Raw genomic sequence first — 21,017 nt, 5'->3', positions numbered from 1 at the left:
CGAAGAGGGCCCATTTCACACATCAGTCTGTGCCAGGTTTCCATATGGTTTGGCTTCTAATACAGAAGTTGTCATCTGAGGAAAGATGAAGCTCCCACTGAATGACAACCTCATGCAAATGGTCCTAATGCTTTAATTAACAACACAGGAAAAATATGCAGAGCCTGGCTTCAGAAATGCTCTCCAGCGGTAGCCATAGGAGGCACCTGGATTTCCTTCGGTAAAACTGTTGTGTCTATATTTGTGCATGGATGTGTGCACGTTTTCTCCCCAGGATCTAATCAGGTTATGTGCATATGTGCTGACTGAGTTTATGTGTGTATGTGGGGTGGGGTGGGGTGTCAAATCAGGGTGAGTGTATTTGTGCTGCTTTTGTGTGAGAATCTAGTCAGGTTGGTGTATATGTGCTGCCTGTGTGTGTGTGTGTGGGCAAGCATTTCTGTGTGTTTGTGTGCATCTGGATATTGAAGGTGGGCTGCGTATGCTACGTTGTCACCCACTGAGAAAGTGGGAGTGGGGCTATGGGCAACATTCCAATCTGCTGCACTGGGGAATCGTTCTCCTGTGTACTCCCCCCCCCCACTGCACACCAGTTTTGAAGTCAATCTTTTTTTTGAAGGCTTTTCCCTCCACCCCAGTTCTGTTCTGTTTCTCGATGGACAGACAAGCAAACAGAACCCTGAGAAAATTCTCTCTTACTCATCTAGCTTTTTGCAGCCCAGATCTGGTAGCCCCAATGTATCACTGAGCAGGGTTATATATTCTTCTTTAATTTATTAATAAGATATTGAGATTGCAATCTTTCCCCAATTCCCTAAAAGTAAATCCCACTCTACCCAGTCAAGCTTTCTTCTGAGTAGTTGCACATGACTACAGGGAGGCAAAACAAATCATTTGACCACCTGGTAGTCAAGAAGTGAAACAAAGGCATTTTAGCAAAAACACAAAGCAAAACAAAAACAAAACCCCAGTCCTACAGCAAACACAATTTCTTATGAGATGATTTCACAGACAACAAGGGAGCATCACAAATTGGCTAAAAATTATACTTGCAGCCACATATGTATGTACATATTTAGAAATGTGATGTATTGACATTAGTCAAACGACTGCTGTATTCTAGGCTTTTCTAATCCATGTCCTGCAGATGTGTTGAAGTATAACTCCTACTCTCCCACAGCCAGAATGAATCCATTCCTGAGGCACTCTGTGCATCTGACAACAGGGCTTCCCTAGGCATGCTGACTTAGAAGCAAGTCCCACGTACTAACAGAGTCGTACAGAAGTCCTGGAGTGATTGGATGAAGTGGTGGATGGAGAGAAAGACCAACATAATCCCCCCATGCTAATCATGAAATACACTGTCTCGAGATCAAGGTTTTTAAGGAGAGCTGGGGTTGTTTGCTGAACATTGGAGGTATATGTCGCCTGTGCAGTTCTGTAATCTTTCAGAGGCTGAAGCAGAAAACACTTGGAACTTTCTATTATTGTTGGCACAATCTCACTTTTGCAAGCTTTGGACAACAGACTGAGCCGAGGACAGGTCCTAGACTTAAGCTGAACACCCTGATTAATAGGATGCCAGAGCCAACAGCACATAGCTCATATTATTAAATCCACTCCTCTGATAATGAGTAGCACAGTTTTAAACCTTCCTGGACAACACAGCTACCATAATTAGAAATGAAGGGTGGTGTGCCTTGCTCTGGAAATGATTCAAACCAAACCCACTGTCTCTAAATTTCTAATCTCCTTTATTAGAAGCATATAAACGCATATCTCTCTGTCCCTCCCAGCTCTTTCACACTTTCAGAGTCATGCCCGGCTGTATGGAGCCCAGGCAGATAGTCAAGTTTTGTGTATCCTGGTCATGGGTGTGGGTTGTTTGAACACTAAGATACAACAGTTGCTTTCAAAACTTTAGCTCATTATTTTGCCTCACTGGTAAAAATTCAGGGGGCCACAGCCTTTTCAGGCATGCTTGGATGTATGGAATCAGTTCTTTTATTCCAAGGTGCAGAACGCTTTAATGGTTGCAGGATACGCATATGGGATGAGGCAACTGAATTGTCATAAGCAGCTTCCTAGAATGTACCATTTCTTCACTGCTGCTTCATTTCTTACTGCCTCTTGGTTAGCTCTTCCATCCTGATTGTCTAACAATGCTTTGGATTCCTAACTCGTGGCTTCCCTCACCCTAATATTCTTCAAGCATGTCTGGTTGCCACAGATGCATCCTTGAAGCTAGAAACTGAACCTCTGCATTGCCCTTTGTAATGAGAACATTACCCAAATACAGGTAGTCCTCGCTTAACAACTGCCCTGTTTAGCAATCATGTCTGAAGTTACGATGGCACTGAAAAAGTAACTTTATGACTGGTCCTTGCACTTACAACCGTTGTGTCTCCACAGTCACATGTTTGAGATTCAGACACTTTGCAACTGGTGGACGTAGTCACAGCATTCCATAGTCACGTGATTGCCATTTGTGTACTTCATAGCCAGCTTCTGACAAACAGAGTCAATGGAGAAGTCAGTGTGATGGAATGGAATTATGAAGGCCAGGCTCAGGGAGATAAGCGTTTCCTTAGTTCACCGAAAGAGTGTGGGAACTACAAGAGGATGAGGCTGGCACCTCCCTGAGGAATTCACAGTGTTGTGGCTGGCTGGTTTGGGAGCTGGAGTTTCAGTCTGGGAAGATTCTTGCTAAAGGTTGTAGCTAATAAACATAGCTGAACTGATTTTGCATTGTCTCTTGGAGTTCCTTGGGCTAAACCTGACAGTCAGCAGTGAAATCACAAGTCGCAGTCCTGTGATATCCTGCTTAATAACTGTGGCGGAAATGAGGTCGTGAGTCCATCATAGGCACATGATGTCTTACTTAATGACAGTGTCACTTAGTGACAGAGTTGCCAGTCCCAATTGTGGTCATGAAGCAAGGACCACCTGTACACATTTTCCCAGGATCATGCTGAAACTGTGAAGGATAGTGGCACATTCTCAGATCACTAGTTTTAAGAAACTATTAATGGGTGCTACATGATCTCACCTATGTTCTCCACAGCACCCTCTTCCCAGGTTCTAGTCATGGCACAGCCCTAATTTAACTGCATGTATATATTAAGAATGTATCCAAAGTTTTCACTAATTTCGTTCAATTTGACAGAAGTATTTTAAAAGATAAAAGGCGGCCATTGCAGTTAAAATCTCAGGTGGGATGCAGAGTGTTTGCATCTAATTATTCCTTAAATGATCAAGGTTTCTGAATGTGAGATGGTCTTTCATGTATAAATTTGTCTCTTGTCTCTCTACCATATTTGGACTACAAAAATCCAGATATCCAATAGATGGCAGCAAAGAGTCAGAGGTTTCTGGTCATCTGGATTGATTCAGTCCAGGTATGGTAGCCCTAATCTCTGTGGAAGTCACTTTGGCTTCCAGCATTCCAACTGAAGTTGAAATTAAACTGAAATTGTCACAGGATAACTTTTCCATTGGAGCTTCCTCAAATCAGGAAGCTTGGACAGTAAGAACACTGCAGACAGATGGTGAGGAATCTAACAGAAAGGGGAGAAAAAGTATTTCAGGCAACTCAGAACAATAAGTTAAACTGAAAAATGTCACTGACAAAAATTCTAAAATATCCTGAGAAGTGGCAGGGGAGCGGGGAATCTGTTAGGCCAGAAAAACAACCTTAAGGAAATTAGAAGAGAGAGTTCAAGTCTCTATTAATAGAATTTAGGGTGTGGAGGAAGTTCCTCCAAGGCTTGGCCCAGCTTTATTTAGAACAGGAAACTCTTTGCTAGGATTTATGGTTCTACAGAAGCGTAATCAAAGATATTACAACTTGAAGCCCATAAGATTTAGCAATAACTGAGCGGCATTACTTATTCTCATATGCATAATTTATAGGAACTGGTCTCTGCTTTAATATTCTTTACTTGTAAGAAAATATGGGACACCTCCTAAGTGAATATGGCATTAGTGAGTTATATTATAATGGAGATCTTCCATCATTTGAATAAGAACCAGACCACATAAGCAGGGCAGGGGAGATGTTGTCCTGTGCTGTCACCCTTATTCCAAGACAGCTCCAGTTCTGTTTTCTACAAGGTCATTTATAATGAGGAAGCAGGGGAATCAGACTCAGGAAGTGTTTTACTCAGAGGAGGCTCTTCCACATTCTGAAAATACTGCTTTCAAGACACACTGAGCAATGCCACTAGAGACTCCTAACACTGACTCAACTAAGAAAAGCCGCAGCCTAATTTATTGCACTTTCACTGAGTTTTTGCTGTGTCTGTAGCGTAAGAATATCATCTGGTTAATATTTATTTAATCAAATAATCCTATGAATTCTAATCAACAGACCAAGGCTGCAATCCTACGGTCTCAGTCTCATACGGTGGAGAGAGAAAGACAAGAAGATCCAATTTCAAATATCACCCCCACCCCAATGTACTGCTGAAAGCTCAGCACTCCACGTGTTCCAACATCATGGTTATAAAGACAGACAAATAGACAGAAAGGGAGCCATGTTGGGGTCAAGAGAGGCTGTAAATCTAGAAAATTATTTTGGGCTCCCTAAATCAGAAATCCTTGTTGCAACAGATAGGACATCTAACCATTTGCATTTTAATAAATATGTATATTAAAAACACTTAATATGTGAGACTTTTTCTCAATCAGAACATTTCTAACTGGTATTTCAGTGACCAAGCAAAAGTTACAGACCTTCCATGAGTTTATACTAAATTGTACAGGATACCTATGCAATGATGTTATTTTTAAAATCCTCCATCAATCAGATTTCATGCAAGTAATATGGATTCAAAATACAAGGCTGTCTTTAAAGGCCACCCTAAATTGTAACCAATTCCCTGCTCCTTCCAAAGGCCTGTTTGCCCACAGCTGGGACAGCAAGTGGGGAAGGCCTATTTGCCCAGCAGAACTTGCTCTTCCTTTGCCAAATGAAACAAATGGGGAACAATGACTTAAACCTGTTCCAGAATGGTTGATCCTGGGGTTCCACTGGGAGGACTGAGGACCTTTGGAACTTGCAATCTGAATTTGCATTAATGCACTAGAACCACATCCTCCCCCAGCATATCCCATCCTTGGGCTTACTGTTGGTAGAGGTTTTATGCTGATGGTCCAGAACTTTCTACTGCCTTAGCAATAGAGCAATGGAATTTTTCCCCAATTATTAGAGACCTTAGTCACAGCACATAAATCCCACACATTCAAGTGGAAATTTTAAACAAATCAGAGAATCGTCTGTTTTGTGTGATACAATTGTAAATGCTGGCATCATATATTAAAACATATGTAAAACCTCTGTGTATGAGGAGTCAGAAATAATTAAGGATGAAAGAAATCCATCAGAGATATTTTTTCCCCAGCAAAATGGCATGCTTGCAAAAAAGGAATATATGTGTAAGCTGGTCAGGAGAGAACTAGCAGTTCCCAGCTAGAGTTATAATATCACAGCTGCTCAAGGCCACCAAGTAACATGCCAAGTATCCATTAACTGGAAGGGTGGGAGGAAGAAGCTGCCTAGAGTTCACATTTTTGAGAAAATATATAAAGTCCCTGACATCACTGCAGTATGCAATCAACCATTGTACATAAGGCTTCATTCTCCTCTTCCTTAAAAATTCAAATCTAACTAAATCAAGTCCATGAGTCTTCTGCCAAGTTAAGCTGAAAAGTTGAAATAAGGGTTAAGTGCTTGGGAATCAATGATTTATTGCCTGACATGCAGTACAGATGGGACACCATCTTGCAATATTTCTTTTAGGCACATTCAACTATAAGGATGCTGAAGAATTTACTGTAGCCTGCATTTTTAAACTAAATGGCCTAGTTCATATTTTCTGGATTAATCTATCAATCAGAACACAGGTTATATACTTTATAATGAATTGTAAAGCTGCGTAGGAATAGTGTACATCTAAGAAAGTTGTCTATTAAAAGTTTCAGAAAGTATATGAGACTATATAAAATTGCTACACTTGATTTTAGCCAAAAGGTTGAGAAGCTGAAAATTAACTACTTCCAAATTAAGTTAGTATATTTGGGAAGTGCCATAATAATGTTTTGCATACCAGGAAAATCAGTGATATCCAAATTGAGCAGGTGTCTTCAAACATCTAGGCATTCATTTCTAATCTTCCTCAACCTGGAAACATCCATTTTATGACCTCTTATTATGGGCACAAAAGGCCACTAAAGCTACGATCAAATTTGGTAGGGACAATAATTCCAGCAGCAAGCTCTGGAATTATTATAAGGGTAATAATTGCAGCAGCAAGCTCTTCAAAGGCAAGGTGATAAACACTATTTTGCACTAAGGGCATATCTGCATTACAAGCAATCCAGTCCAAATTTCTGAGATCCATGTTGTGTGATCTCCCACCCACAATGTCCTGCACCTTGGCCAGTGGCAAACTCTTTCCTCTGGTTGGAGTTTTGCTGTGCCTTGCTAGAGGTCCAAACATGACTGACGCCTGAAATTTTGGCCAAAACAGGTGTTTAAGGGCAAGTTCCTACCTTAGCTCACCCTGGCTGATAAATTCTTCTCATCTTGGAAGAAACACATAGCTCCAGAAAACATACATGAAAAATATCATAATTTATATGATATATACTGAAAGTTGCTTTGGCACAATGTTGGAAAGAGGAACCTTGCCAACAATATTACATTGAAAGGCGAAATTGTAGAATATGCAGCAATGGTAAAATTGACAATATATATACATAATATATATGACTGATTATGTGCCATCAAGTTGTTTTCGACTCTTAGTGACCACATAGATTTTCTTATGACAATCTGTCTCTATCCTGGTCTTTCAGGTCTTCCAAAATTATACACATCACCACTGTAACTGGCTCCAACTACTTTTTCTTTGCTTCCACATTTCCTAGCATTAGGGCCTTTTCCAGAGGCTAGGTCTTTGCCTAATGTGTCCAAAGGAGGATAATCTGAGCCCGGTCATTTGTGCCTTGGGTGAGAACTCTGGGTTGATTTGTTCAATGATCCATTCATTTGTTACCCATAATAGAAGGCTAACCAAATTTAAGCAGGAATGGCTTCCTTATATTACACCTTACAAAACAAGGCAAATTAAGATATTTTTAATATGTTTTTTAGGAAAAAAGTTTTGAGACGGATAAAAAATAATAGATGAAAGGACTTAAATAGATACAGCAATAATCTTTAATGTTCAGTATAAAGTATAAATATCTAGGTTGTTGTGAGCAGTCAGGGAAACAAATGGAAGAGAAGGGGAGAATGTGTCACTAGAAAATTTTCCAGTAATGTTTTTACTTATGCTCCGTAGTTGTTGTTGTTTTATTCTACATCACTATCTACTGTAGAACCTTTTCCTTTGTATTTCATTATTCTAATAAGGAAAATATCTTAAATACTTAAGTAGCTGCAGATTTGGCCTTCTGCAATCTTAATCCATGATGTACATTCTGGGTTTAGAGAAAGGCATTGCCAAAATTAAACAGAGAGATTTAGTTTAAATTTACAAAGCAATAGAATTAGAACATCATTTCAGCTCAATAATGCCCTTATCAAGGCCCCATATGTTACTCCCAAATTTCTTTAGAACATTTTCTCAGTCCCCTATGGAAGGGGATTTACTTTGGCAAAGTTTGACACCCTACCCTTAAAGGTGACAACAACAAGAATGCCTCTGTGTATGCCGAGTATGTGTCAGAGAGAGATCCTCCCGTACCACATCTGGTTCCTAGCGATAACATCCCCAATTATTAGTATATGCTCAGGCTGGTCCCCATCAGAAATTGTGGTTTTCCTAATAAGCAACTAGTCTAGAGAAATATCCATGAAAGTTGCAGAATTCTGCACCATAGCAATGGGGTTGGAAGATGCTGGGTCTGACTAGTTGAGTCCACAATTCCCACAATTCTTTTATCTGTTTTATCTAATTTCTTATGACATTTTATTCCATGACTGTAAATTTTATAAATAAAATAAACATAACATTCTTAAAGAATGTAACAGTATTGTATTATTAGATAACTCAGAATTATCATGATTTGGGAACCAGAAATGTATCCAAAAATCAAGGCCCAGTCGCATTATTTCCAGTAATGACCTCTTTATCTATTCATAAATAGGGACGCTTTTCAGAATCATACAAGAGGATAGCACTATTTGGCCATTAAGTCCTGTCATGTGCTCAGTGCAGGCATCCCAATTAAACTATTTTATTTAATTTATTTATCACTTTTGTATAGCCACTTGCCTCACATAGTGACTCTGGGCAGCGGACATAATAAAACAGTTCAAGTACATAAAGACCATCAAAGTACAAACAAATTAAATTAAAAAGATCAAAAACGAAAGGGCAAAAAGCATTCCAGACAGATGGCTGTCTAGGCTGACCAGGTTGCCACTTTCTTCCATGTGACAGCATCCTTTCAGATATGCCACCATATTGTCCCTCAGTCTTTTCTTCTCAAGGCTAACGTTTTCTGTTCCTTCAGTGTGTCTTTGTAGGAATTTGTTTCTAGTCCCCTTTTATCTTTGTTGCCCTTCTCTTAACCTCTCCTACTTTCTGTGAATTCTTTTTAAATTATGGTGCCAGAAAGAGGGCACAGTGCTTGAGTGGAATAATTACTTCCTCTGATTTGGAAACCTTGCTTCTGCTGATGCAACCTAAAATGGTGCCTTTTTTATAGCCAGATCACACTTACATTACTGACTTACATACAGTTTACAATCAATGACTACTCCAATATCTTTTTCACAAAGATTATTATCAAGTCAAGTATTCCCCAACTTACACATTTTATATTCTATTTTATTTATATATTCTATTTATTTTATACAACTTATACATTTGATTTTTGTTTCCTAAGTGAAGAATTTGCATTTATCTTTTTAAAATTTCCTTATGTCCTTTTCAGACCATTCCTCTAGCCTATCAAGACTGCTTTGAATTTTAGTTCTATCTTGTAGGATACTAGCTACCTGGCCAGTTTTCAGACATCTGCAACTCTGATAAGAATTCCTAATCCTCTTTATCCAAATCATTAATGTAAATGCGGAAGAATACAGGACACATAACTTTGATGAAGAACCACTGATAAGAATTCTTGAATATGATTTTCAAATAAGTTATCAGTCCGTTTAATTGTTAGGCCATGTAGTCCACACCTAATTAGCTTGCTAATCAGGTTGGCATCGGATATCTTATTAAATACTTTGCTAAAATGAGGATGTGTACAATATTCCTGTAATTTGCTAAGGAAGTTATCCAATCAGATCATGGGATAAGGTTTTTCTGGCAATATTTGTTCTTTAGTAGTCTATGCTGCATTTTGATTATAACCATATTGTTTTTACAATACTTACAAATTTATCAATTCTTCCATAATCTTTCTGACCAACCTGTATCTCTGGATCCCCCTTTCCCCCCTTGTGTTAATCGGGACATTTATCCTTCTCCAGTCATCTTCATCTGTTTTCCAAGATGTAAAGATTCAGCCAAACCATAAGCAATCTATCTGTCCCTGGAGAGGCAATTTATCTGGCCCTGAAGAGGCAATTTATCGGGCCCTAATGATTTAACTTATTAAAAACAATATTCTCTGACTATGTTTTCTATCAGTCTCAAGATGCAGTCTTGTCTCTTCCTGCTGTTCACAGTTATCTGTTGGACTACATGCCCTCTTTTCAAGACTGAACCCAAACAAGAGTTAAGTAAGTAGCTGTGCTTTTACTCTGTTAATCAATCCCTTTATTCTGAACACATCTAAAGAACTTTTTGTTGTTCTTGTCCTTTGCGAACCTCAGCTCATTCTATCTATTCTGCAATTTGCTTTTGGAAAGAATGACCACATCTTCTCCTTGGCTGGGGATAACAGCCTCTGACAGCAGTATTATTTTTATTGTTTTTTCCACTTAACCCAAATGCTATCTACTATATCACCAAGTTCATTCACTTTTAGCATATGTGCGAATCCTCTTACTTTTCTATTTGCTTCTGTTCCTTTTGAATAAACTGTATTCTTCAGTTGCTATATTCCAGTCATGGGAGTCATACCACCAGATCTCCATTATACCTATTAAATCATATTTACCTTCCTATTGAAATTCATGTGGTTTACTTCTAACCTTCAGAATATAGAAAATGAAGGTCATGAATTTTAAGAGCCAATGTTCTTTTGAATTTTTCAGTGATTCATCTAAAAGACTCAAGTATATCAACATTCTCACTTCTTTTTATACTATACTATTCTTTATCTGAGGTCCTTACTTCAGGTGTTTTGTCTAAGCTCCAATTAAAATTCAGCCAGATTCATTTTTGCTGCTCCTTGTGAAATGCAGTCCTTCATCCTATCTGGATGAAGTTCTAGCAGTCCTTTGTCCAGATAATTCAGATCATGTTCCCAGAAAGCAATTTCTCCTATTGATACCATTTGTATGGCCAGTCATTCACCTTCAGTATTTTCTTTCTTTTTCCATTCCACTTCTCTAAATTACAGAGATGGATGGGAAGACCATTTGCATCCTCAGTACTTGGGCTTCTTCTCAAAGTGGTATGGTTGTAGCTACACTTCATGGTATCATTATCCCAACATGGATTAGCAAGAATGAATAAGAATTTGATCACAATCCTGTCTATGCTCCTAGCATACAGGACACTTCACAAATTGTTGGGTCAAGTAGGAACCCATTTGTTTCTGTGCTATGTGGGTACTGAATCACCAATTGCCTCTACTCTTCTGTCTTCTTGCGGGGAGCAACTGCATCCCCTCTGCCCTCCAGGGTTCATCTTCTTGTATCTTGTTTAGCAATGTCTGTTTTCCTTCTTCTGAAGGTTTAGAGACTGATTATTTGTCCTGTGAAGGCCTTAAAGTTGTTTCTAAGCTTGAGTAGTATAAACTATATTTTATGTTTCTTATTTCTGATGTTCCCTTTTGTTCAGTGGACTTGTTACTTTGTTTAGTTCTCTTCCTCATGAAGAGTTGCTCATTGTAGCTCCTGCTGTTGTATCTCCTTCACTCAAACTGAGTAAGTTCCATCTTATCTCATGGGATATTCAATGCTCTACTTCTCTGACTTTTTATTCAAGTGCCAGGACAAATATGCATTTACTGCAAATATATGCCAGATTCTTAAAGCAGGAATAGAAATATGTCCAAGCATTGCAGATCACAACTCAGAGTCCTATCCATTCATCTTCACTTCTACTGTAATTTTTATGGTATCACAAATAGGAAAGTTATCCTTTTTCCTGTTCTTTTAGGCTCTCAAGTTAATCTACCTTCTCAACTCGCGAGTTGAAAGGGAACTTTCCAATCTCTTATTAGCTCCCTCTGTTTGTTTGCTTAATCAGCTGTGCTTCTTGGAAACTAGCAATTTATATTGTTCCTTATAGGCTTGCAGCAGCCTCTGCTTACTCAGCAGGAAACAGTGACTCTGTCTCCCATAATGTGCAATCAGCAGCTCTTCAGACACACACCTTGCAATTAGCAACTATTCAGGAAGTGACCATTACACCTCACAATCCTTTAAAACACACAGCTTTGCTAGTCATTCTCCTTTTCCTTATCTCTTGCTTTTGTTGAGCTGTACTGCCAAACTCCTATTAACTTTTCCCTGTTTATTCACTCAGCTGCAGTCAATCCTACCCTAGAAATACATGGAATTGAACAGAGAGAATGACAATTTAAGTATAAGACAATTTAACCAAAGTGACATCAGCCAAGCAAAATCCCTCTCACATCATTCAACAGTTAGATCCAGGTAGTCCCAATATTGTTAAAAACTATCAAAAGGAAATTTCAGCAATCAGAATGGTCTCACTGCACAATGACATCATGTTATCATGCTATTGATTAGTTTAAATAGGCTGTCAAGAATGTGATGAATTCCATATGATACCATGTTTTGTTTTCTTTCTTCTAATAGTGATTGATGCAGGGTGAGTTCCTAATTTATAGCCATAATTACTTCCTCCAAAACTATGGACCTGGTGACCAGTGATTCAAGTCACAAGGACATAAAAAGACCCCTTCTGTATCAGACCATAGGTCCATTCAGATCAACATTCTGGGTTACACAGTGGCCAATTGGATCCATTTGGGCTGCTCACAAGCCTAGACTGGAGCATAATATTGCTTCCCAGCAACCAGTGTCTAAAGCAGGCAGGCTGTAATTCAGGAGGTAGTAAAACAACAATTAATATTAGTAGCTAGATTGTCCATGAACCTGTCCTATTCTCTTTTAAAAGCATCCAAGTTGGATGCCATTACCATAACTGCTGATATGCACTGTGTGAAAAGTATTTCCTTCCATTGGTCCTGGATCTTCCTACAGTTAATTCAGTGGAGGACCCTGAGTTCCAGCACTATGAAAGAGGGAGGAAAGCTTTCCCCTATTCATTTATCCATGCCTAGTATGATTTTGCACTCTTCTATCATTTCCCCTTTATTCTCCTTTGTACCCCGCTAAAGAACCCTAACTGCTAAAGTCCTTTCTTATAGAGAAGGCTGCTTTAGCATTCTAATCCTTGTAGTTCCTCTTTTTGCACCTTTTCTAGCTAAGTCAAATGTTCCATACCCCTCACCCACCTTCATATATTTAACAGTTCTTCTGCTCTGCTGAATCAGCATGTGATTGCACTTACAATTAGCTGAGTTTTTTAGGATAATTTTAGTTTCAATGGTAAAGCTGGGTCACCCAGCTAATTAGTAGCTCCCTGGAGTGCCATTTAAAGCCTAAGAACCTCAAGGTGTAACAGAAAGGCACATTGGTCAGATGTAGGTGGGTGCGTCCATCTCTAGTCATATCAAATTATGGCTTTTGGGGTTGCATTTTAAAAATGGTTCCATGCCTTTCAATTTAACCTGCACTGTCTGACACAGAGTTACAGTGCTTCCTACAAGTGTAATTTGCAAAGATGAGTTCACCAAGGGGTCCAAAGTACAGAATGTTTCTTCAGATAATCTAATGCCCTATTCTATGTGCCTTCTTCCTCCCCAGCACTGAATTACCTGCTACTGTTCCTAAGTGAGGAGGAGAAAGCAACCCTGCTAGTTTGTGTCTTCCAAACCAAACTGGGTGGTAGCTTTCATAAAGTATTCCAATATTACAAAAAGAGTGATAATGATAATCTCATTGTAGTTGGAAAGCTAACATTGATACCTATTACTCATACAAGATATTTATCCTTTGAAAGTTGTCATTTGTCTTAAAGACCATCTGTCAAATAAGCAGAACACAGCAGCTGTGCACAAGTACTAAACTGGATACCACATAGAAGTATATGTGTATGGTAACTGATTACTTAAGACGTCTGACAATCTGGTCCAACACACAATCACTTCCGTTTAAGTTCCATGCCTTTAATGGCATCTATTTCCAACTGAGCCAAAATATTGACCATTTATCTAGAACAGATCTAGATAAGAGGCTCCATGGCACTGCTGTGTCAATATAGGTAAGCCAAGCATGTGGCACATGGCTGATATTGCAGCTGCTCACAGCTGTGTTGTTTCTTCCAATATCAGTAATAACAAATAAGGTAACAAATGTGGGGAAGGGAAACTGATAACCTCCAGATGTTATTAAACTACCATTTCCAGGAGTCCTGATTCACAGTCCATGATCCCAGATGCTTAGAGACATAGTTTGACAGTTTCTAGAGTGGCACAGATTCCTCACTACTGATAAATACATATAAGACAGTTGACTGACACCACTCAAATTACAATCTGTCGGTACTGTTACTGAAGAAACAGATGCTTTGGCACAAAAGGAGAGCAACTGATGTTTTTGCTTGTTTGTTTGTTCTATTCTCTTCTGTTTTGATTTGTAGATCAAAGTATTGTAATACTTTGATATTATTTCTAAGATCTGCAAACTACCAGCCAACAGGATCAAGCAATTCTCTCAGAATCTTTGTGTCTTTCCCTTACCAGTCAAGTTCTTCAGCCCAAGCCGCCTGAGTCCAAAGCCCCCGTCTTTTTTGTAATTGAGGAAGATAGCCAACGCAGAACGATCCTCATACAGTTTTGTTCCACGAATGATCCGCAGATTCTCCAGAGGAAGGTATTCAAATTGATTCAGAGCTACCAAGACATAGCCTGTGACTTCTCTGATAGACTGCAAAAGATAAACACAAATTTGATTGTATACTAAAGTATTTCCAACTCACCAATTTCCAATTTCCAAGGGGTCTTATACCACATACCAAAATCATTTATTTATTCATTATTTAAAAGTAGATGAAATGTATGAAAGTCCAGCAATAGCTAACTACTCATAAAGTCAACTGTGGAAGGTGGTATTCACTTCATACTTAAAAGCAAGGAAGAAATGTCATTTCAGAGAAGGCTGTGACTCATGTTGTCACCCATATACTTCAGATGATGGGAGGACACAAAGCAGGGCTCCAAATCAAAGGTAGAAGTATGTTTTTAATAAATCATTTTGTATTGCTCACATAATTATAGGTGGCATTACTTTGCACTTTGGTACCACTTCAAGGGAACATCTGCAGAATAATTTCAAGTACAGATATAATGTGCATGAATAATGCACAAAGCACTCATGTGCAACCAGATTTAGATAACTTTATTCCAAAATGAAAAGGTAAGAATTTTTTACTCAAAGCACAGTTAAATTGCTCAATTCTCCACTATCAAATATGCACCCAAATTTGCTTTTAAAGATGCTAGACAATGTCATAGAGCAGGGGCTATAAAATAAATGTTGTGAACCCCCCTCCCCATGAATGAAATTGTTAGATCATACTCTGACAGAGCCCTGTCATAGTGTGATCTGACATATTTTTTTCTTGGGGTGGGAAGGTGGAGAAATCTCACACAAATTCATTCATTATTTGGTATGAAGCAGCCAAGATAGGCTAGTTTCCTTCTGTTCCCAGAGGTAGCTTTTGGAGGCCTACCTGTATCCAGAAGCCCTTTGTGGGAGTCAAGAACAGCAGGACAACCTTCTCTGCTGTCTGGCAGTCACCCTCAAGCAAGTGAACCTACTCACATCAGAACCAGACCCCAAGACAGAAGGCTTGGTGAATCTGGTGCAGGTGCATTAGTAGGCTAGAAGACATAGAGTAGAGCTCTCTCTGGCAACATCTGGCTCAGAGCCCAGGCAATAAGAGCTGTGGGCATCCCTAGGTTCTTTCAACCAGTGGCAGTGATGGGAGACTGGCAAATTCCAGTACAGTCCCAAGGGTCCTTGGGGCACCCAGTAGTACACTCATTCACCTCACAGAACTGTTGCAGATAGGAAAGCGACTAGGGGAAAACAACTGGGATGCTAACAAAGGGCCTTAACTCCTGGGAAAGGAGCAAGAAAGAGCTTTCCCAGAAGAAAACCTTCAACTTCATTGTCTTGGAGCCCAGGGCTCCAACAGCAATGTGCAACTGGTAGAGGCTGCACCAGGAGAACACCCTTCTTCCTACTGCCTTGGCAGAGTGGCATACTACTCTCAGTTGCAACGAGAGACACATTCTCCTGCTGGCCAAATATGCCGGAGATGCTGCTCCTGCTGCTTCATGCCCCTGCCTGCTCCACAAGGAAGACCCAAAAGATATAGACTTCACCATGCCCACTCTGCTGTCCTCCCCTCCACAGCTGTTGGTGGGTGCAGAGTGAGAAAAGATGGGCTGTAGGCTGGACTGCTTACAAGTGCTGCTGGCAGGTGGGCAGCAAAGAGTCGAAGGTGCCTCTGGAGTTGGGAAGGTAGAGACAATAAATGCTGTGGTCACCCTTAGTAATGCAAGTTCCAACAATGATCCAGCTTTGGGTGTACAAGCCTAACTTGCAGATGCATGATTGGACTGTTGCCAGTCTACACTTCCACTGCCTGGACAAACCAACAGCAGCTTGTCCAGGTAGAGTGGGAATGAGTGTGACTCTCCCCTTAAATTTGCTTACAATAACCCAGGAGTTTGCAACCCATAGTTCGAGAACCCCACTCATAGAGAATAGGGCTTTCAATGATTTGATTGGTTAAATCATATTTTAAATACTAGTTGCTATCAAACATCATTAGAAGAACGGTATTACTCTTCCATCCTGCTTGAGAACTTCATGAACTAGACATGCAGTTAGAGCAACAGAGATCTTGTTATTATTTTATGTATTATACCATTCCCTCTTTAAGGGAATACAATTCTGAAATACTTTCTGGGGAATAAATATAATTGGACATGAGGAAACTTATTTCTGAGTAAATATGTATTGGATTTGCTCTCTGGGGATTTTTTAAAATGTTCTTTTGATCATATCACTTACAATCTCTCATTTTCTTTTTACACTCTGGGTTACTACCTTACACACAGTATACTTGTGCTGGACAGAGTGATTGATCCTGACACAAGGTACAGAGTTCCGTGAGCAAGGCAAGTAGAGCAAAACTTACTCTGTATTGACCGGCAGCAGCAAATATCTGGCTCTAAGACAGGTATACAAGCCAATTAGATTATCAGTAAAATGAAGATTCCCAAAATCTGCCTGCCATCAGATAACCCATCCCATTGTGTTTGGCCAACTTACTTTATTGCCGCTACCTTCATATTACATAGAGTCTATGTACGCTTCTTTTATAACCATTGATCAGCTTTATAGTATCTCACAAATGCACTACAATTCTTTGACAACATACTAAAATTCACTGCCATTAAATTAATAATGCAATAGTAAACAAAATAATCATAAACAGGAAATCATTTCTGACACTAAGTAATGAGTAAACACCTGGTGGAAGAGAGATGACTTCACTGACCTCCTGGTAAGATTAACAGAGCTGAGGGTGGTGTTATCAGTAAACGTGTGATTAATACCAGTGCATGAACTGGGATCAACTTATTATCTTTTGCTGATTTTGAATGCTAGTGTCCACCCTGGGACTGGAGATACACAGTTAAATATCAAAGATAAGCAAACCCTGATTAGCTACCAAAAACCTGTTTTGCTCTAATGGTTCTTCCTCACGTACTGCTAATCACAGCATGAAGATGTCTCATTAATTGTTTCTGCGTGTTATATCTTCATAATATCACCTTCATCTCATCCCCAGTCTATCGCAAAGGCAGCATACACTGAAAGTAACTGTTTCAGGTTAAAAAGAGAGTTTTTCCACATCTCCCGGCCAAAATGTTGTTGTATGAACAAGGAACTACATTAGGAACATAGTTGGTGCTTTGTTGCACTGAGGGACGAGGTCCTGCCCAGCCAAAGTGTTCTTGTATGAATGAGTGAGATGCACGCTAGACTCTGCTAAGGGCAGAGCTAAGGGCAACTATTGGTGGCTGCATTTTCCTTCCCTACAGAGTTCCCATTCCCCCTGCTGGGTGAGAAAAGCAACTATTGATCAGCGGGAGCCTAAGAATCAGAGAGTTGGCACTCTTCCTTCATCAGAAGCTATTACAGCCACGTTGCAAGTTTAACAACCGTACTGAAAACAAAATAAATGCTCTTATTAGATTGCCTGCTGTTGATCTACAAAACAGTCCTCCTGCTGCTGCTCCTCCATTCCTCCATTTTTTTAGACTGGTCCAACATTGTTTCACACTAGTGGTGAAACATGTATTAGTAAAAAGGCTGCATAAGATCTCAGATATGTGTGAGAAAATGCCTGTAGAAGCCAGTGAATAAGCAGACACCAAAACAGCCATGGAGGAACAGCACCCGTTAGGGAGAATCTCTTCTGAGCTTATTACCTGCCCAATACCCAGTTGTGGACTACGCTGTCTCTTATCTGACTGCTCCCTAGGCAGTGTCTCTGGGCCCTGTTCCCAAAGTCATCCCCACATACCATTACACCTACAAAAATCTAGCCCTTTCCCCAGATACCCAGAAAGAAATATACTTACAGTAACAGTCATGTAATACTTGAATGAAAATTCCAGGCAGAGCCTGTTCCTCCCCATCAATCATTAAAGAAGAACTGCCAATCATATTAGAAGCTCAGGGGGAGGAGAATACATGACACAAGTGCAGTAGGAAACAAAGAAAACATCAAATAATCACTATGCCAAGTGTATGTATGTATGTATGTATGTATGTATGTATGTATGTATTGAATTTAGAGAGCTGCCCAACTCCATAAGACTCTGGGCAGCATACAACATTAAAAGCAGTAGAAACTAAGATAATAAGAAAAGAACAGAACATTGTATCTTCGCCCCGTACTGTCACTTCCTTTCTAGTATAATATATGAGACTTCAAATCTGATGTGACATTAGAGCCTCACTGGAGGATTCACCACATGAATTATCAGGATCCTGGCTCACGTGTAATCCAGTATGCATACAACTATATACACAAAAGCTTTCTTCCAGAAACCCTTTGAATGATGTCGGTGATTATACAACAGCTAAAAGAAGCTATTGTAATGGGCATAATTTCTTTGGGTAAAGCACAAACTTGCAATGCATCCCTCCCAACCCACCACAGTTGTCAGCACTGTCCCACTACCAGGGAAATTGCACAGCTTCTGACAGTCAGTAGTTCCATGACTCCCAACAACTCATGCACCCATCGCCCTTGCAAAGGAGGCATGGCCAGGCAGGCAGATCCAAGGCTCCAGATGCAGTTCCAGAACTTGCAAATGACACATGCTCTCCTCTGTTGATCTTTGTCTTCAAACCTCCTGTTTCACTCCATGTGTACCAGCATAGCACGTGTTATGTTCTGTGATCTTTTCATGTTCATGTTCTCTCTACCCTGCACTTTTTGCTGCAGATTGTGTCTCCCAACATGGAAAACAATACAGAGTTTATTGCTAGGGCTCCGAAAAAGCCCATTTCTTACCAGTCTTCATTGGAAGCCTTAATCTGAGTAGAAACTTTGGAAATTTATTCCCATCATATTTGATCAGATTTTTCTAGCTTCTGCTTTTCTTCAATTGACAGAATGCAAAACAGAACATTTTTGGGGTCAGAATCTGGTACCAGTTTCTATCTTGGGTCTTTGAAAAAGTATGGATCAGTATCAAGTTATACTTTCCTGGTTTTTGTAAACCTTCCTTTGAATAGGTTGGGGGTAGTAACAGTGATATTATTTGATTTTTTTGGGTTTTTTGTCGTATGTCTAGAAGCATTTTTTTCAAAATCATTTGCGATTGCCAGAAATGTCATTTCTATATGAAACACATTTCCATCTTGCTTTTTTCCTATCTACTATTGCCTAAGCCAGACCACAGAAAGGCCTTGTCTGATGTGAGAAACTGGAGCATTGGTTGCCTGTTTCCTTTAGCTTCTTTGAGTACCTTTGGTTTTGCCCCCCTTGTATTTCCCACTGCCTGATTTGTTTTTATTTATGACCAAACATTGAGAGTGAAAGAGAAGAAAAGCTCTGTGTGGATAGCTTCCCACAGTCTTTGAGATCAATGTCCTTCATAATGTGGTTCTTTATCCTTCTTCTCTCTCCATATGCACAAAAAGGGACTATGGAACCTTTAGTTCTAGAGAGAACACGTCACGTAGGGAAGCCTAAATCTTTACCCCTCAAATAACAGATTTTAGAATTAACTCCACAGATTCATTCTGCCTAAGGAAGGGCTGGCCAGCCTCTCAAGTTTCACAGTGTTGCTTCCGATTCTGATTCCAGACCATCTCATAATGGACACCCTAGTACGTAGGACAGAACTTTCCATGTAAGTCTTCCAGCAAACTTACAATTAATCTTATTATTTTTATTTCTTGAAAATAGGGTCGCTGTCTGAACTAGGCCCCCTGGTTCTCTGGGCCCCTTGACTCTCTGGGCCCAATATAGTGTACCTTTTTACTTTCATTTATTATCAATCTGTGGAAGCCATGCCTAGGAACATGTGAAAGAAAAATAGATGCTAGAGATCACCCCATAAATTCTTGGCAGACGGGATTTTGGAACAAGGAGTTTTCTGGTTTGCTGGTCAGCTTCAAACAAGACCATCCCTATCTGTTCCTTTTCAGGTATTGCTTAACTGCCACAAGCAAGTCCATGAGGGACTATTTACAAACTTGCAAAAAATCAATAGAAAGATTAAGCCAGAGGAATGACAAAACGATTCTTGCCATGCAAACCACTGCTACAAATGAGTATCAATACTCTCAAGAAAGTGGAACTGCCAGACATGTCTCAGTATTAATAAGCTTTGTGCACACTAATCCTGGAGCATAATAGATCCTAAAAACTGCACTAAATTCTTGGGAGGATTGTTGAAATCTTGTAAGCATTCACTTAATGTATATGAACATCAAAGTTAGTTAGCAGATCAAAGTGGAATTTATTCACTGAATTATGTCTGAAAGAATGCTAGACTTATGCTAAAATCCCTGTGTCTCAACAAACGATAAACAGTAAAACCTGGATCTATTCTTCCTAATGTAACAAATCTGTGTGTTCTCTCTCTCTCTCTCTCTCTCACACACACACACACACATGCACGGCTATCTTCCCAATTAATATGTCAAAATAAAGTCAAACCTACATTTACTGGCATATGCAGCTGTGTGTGTTACATGCACCCCCAGGTTCAGCTTATGGTCATTCACTCACACGCTCACAGCCTGTGGAGGCACACGGATGTTATAAGCCCCCCTTGCTTTCTACTTGGGTTTTCCAGATAGGTGCGGCTAGAGCAGACGAGACACCCAGCCCTGGGCGGCAGCCGGGAAATAATTAGGGACCCACACAAATGGCTTTCAACCGAACACTGAGACACAACAGGTTCTTTGGAATACATGGAGACCCAGTGAATTTAAAGTAACAGCAAAACTTTACCGGTTACAATGTACATTTTCTCTTTCTCACACGCACACGCACACTCATCCACACTTACCCACGTCCTTCTCAACTAGGCTGCCAGGCACTAGCTAGAGGGATGGAAGCTGCCAAGTCTGGATTCAGGACAACTCAAAGAGTGGGCGGGCTTTAGGACCTCTTTTTATCCCCAAAAGCTTTTGCTTTGTTGATTAGCTGGGATTGGGGTTTTTTCTATGTGTTCAGGCCCAAGTT

General features: G+C 39.9%; 1 protein-coding gene across 5 annotated transcripts in view; it reads right to left on the bottom strand.

The window, feature by feature from the left end:
* The window catches only part of ERBB4 (erb-b2 receptor tyrosine kinase 4), a 904,250-nt gene that overhangs the window by 377,001 nt on the left and 506,232 nt on the right, over nt 1-21,017 (bottom strand). For all 5 annotated transcript variants that reach the window (XR_015795175.1, XM_088135586.1, XM_088135588.1 and 2 more), the window contains exon 3: nt 13,966-14,152. Coding sequence is in view for 4 of the 5 variants with exons in the window: in XM_088135586.1 (XP_087991712.1) it covers nt 13,966-14,152 (187 nt within the window). In the remaining variant the exon portion in view is untranslated. The remainder of the gene's footprint in view (nt 1-13,965; nt 14,153-21,017) is intronic.

Source organism: Python bivittatus, unplaced genomic scaffold, assembly GCF_059951505.1.
Source record: "Python bivittatus isolate LINGU-HERP-01145 unplaced genomic scaffold, Pbiv_v1 ctg000200_np1212, whole genome shotgun sequence".
NCBI lineage: Eukaryota > Metazoa > Chordata > Lepidosauria > Squamata > Pythonidae > Python > Python bivittatus.
Note: the sequence above shows the minus strand (reverse complement) of the source record. Positions and strands in the feature narration are given on the sequence as shown.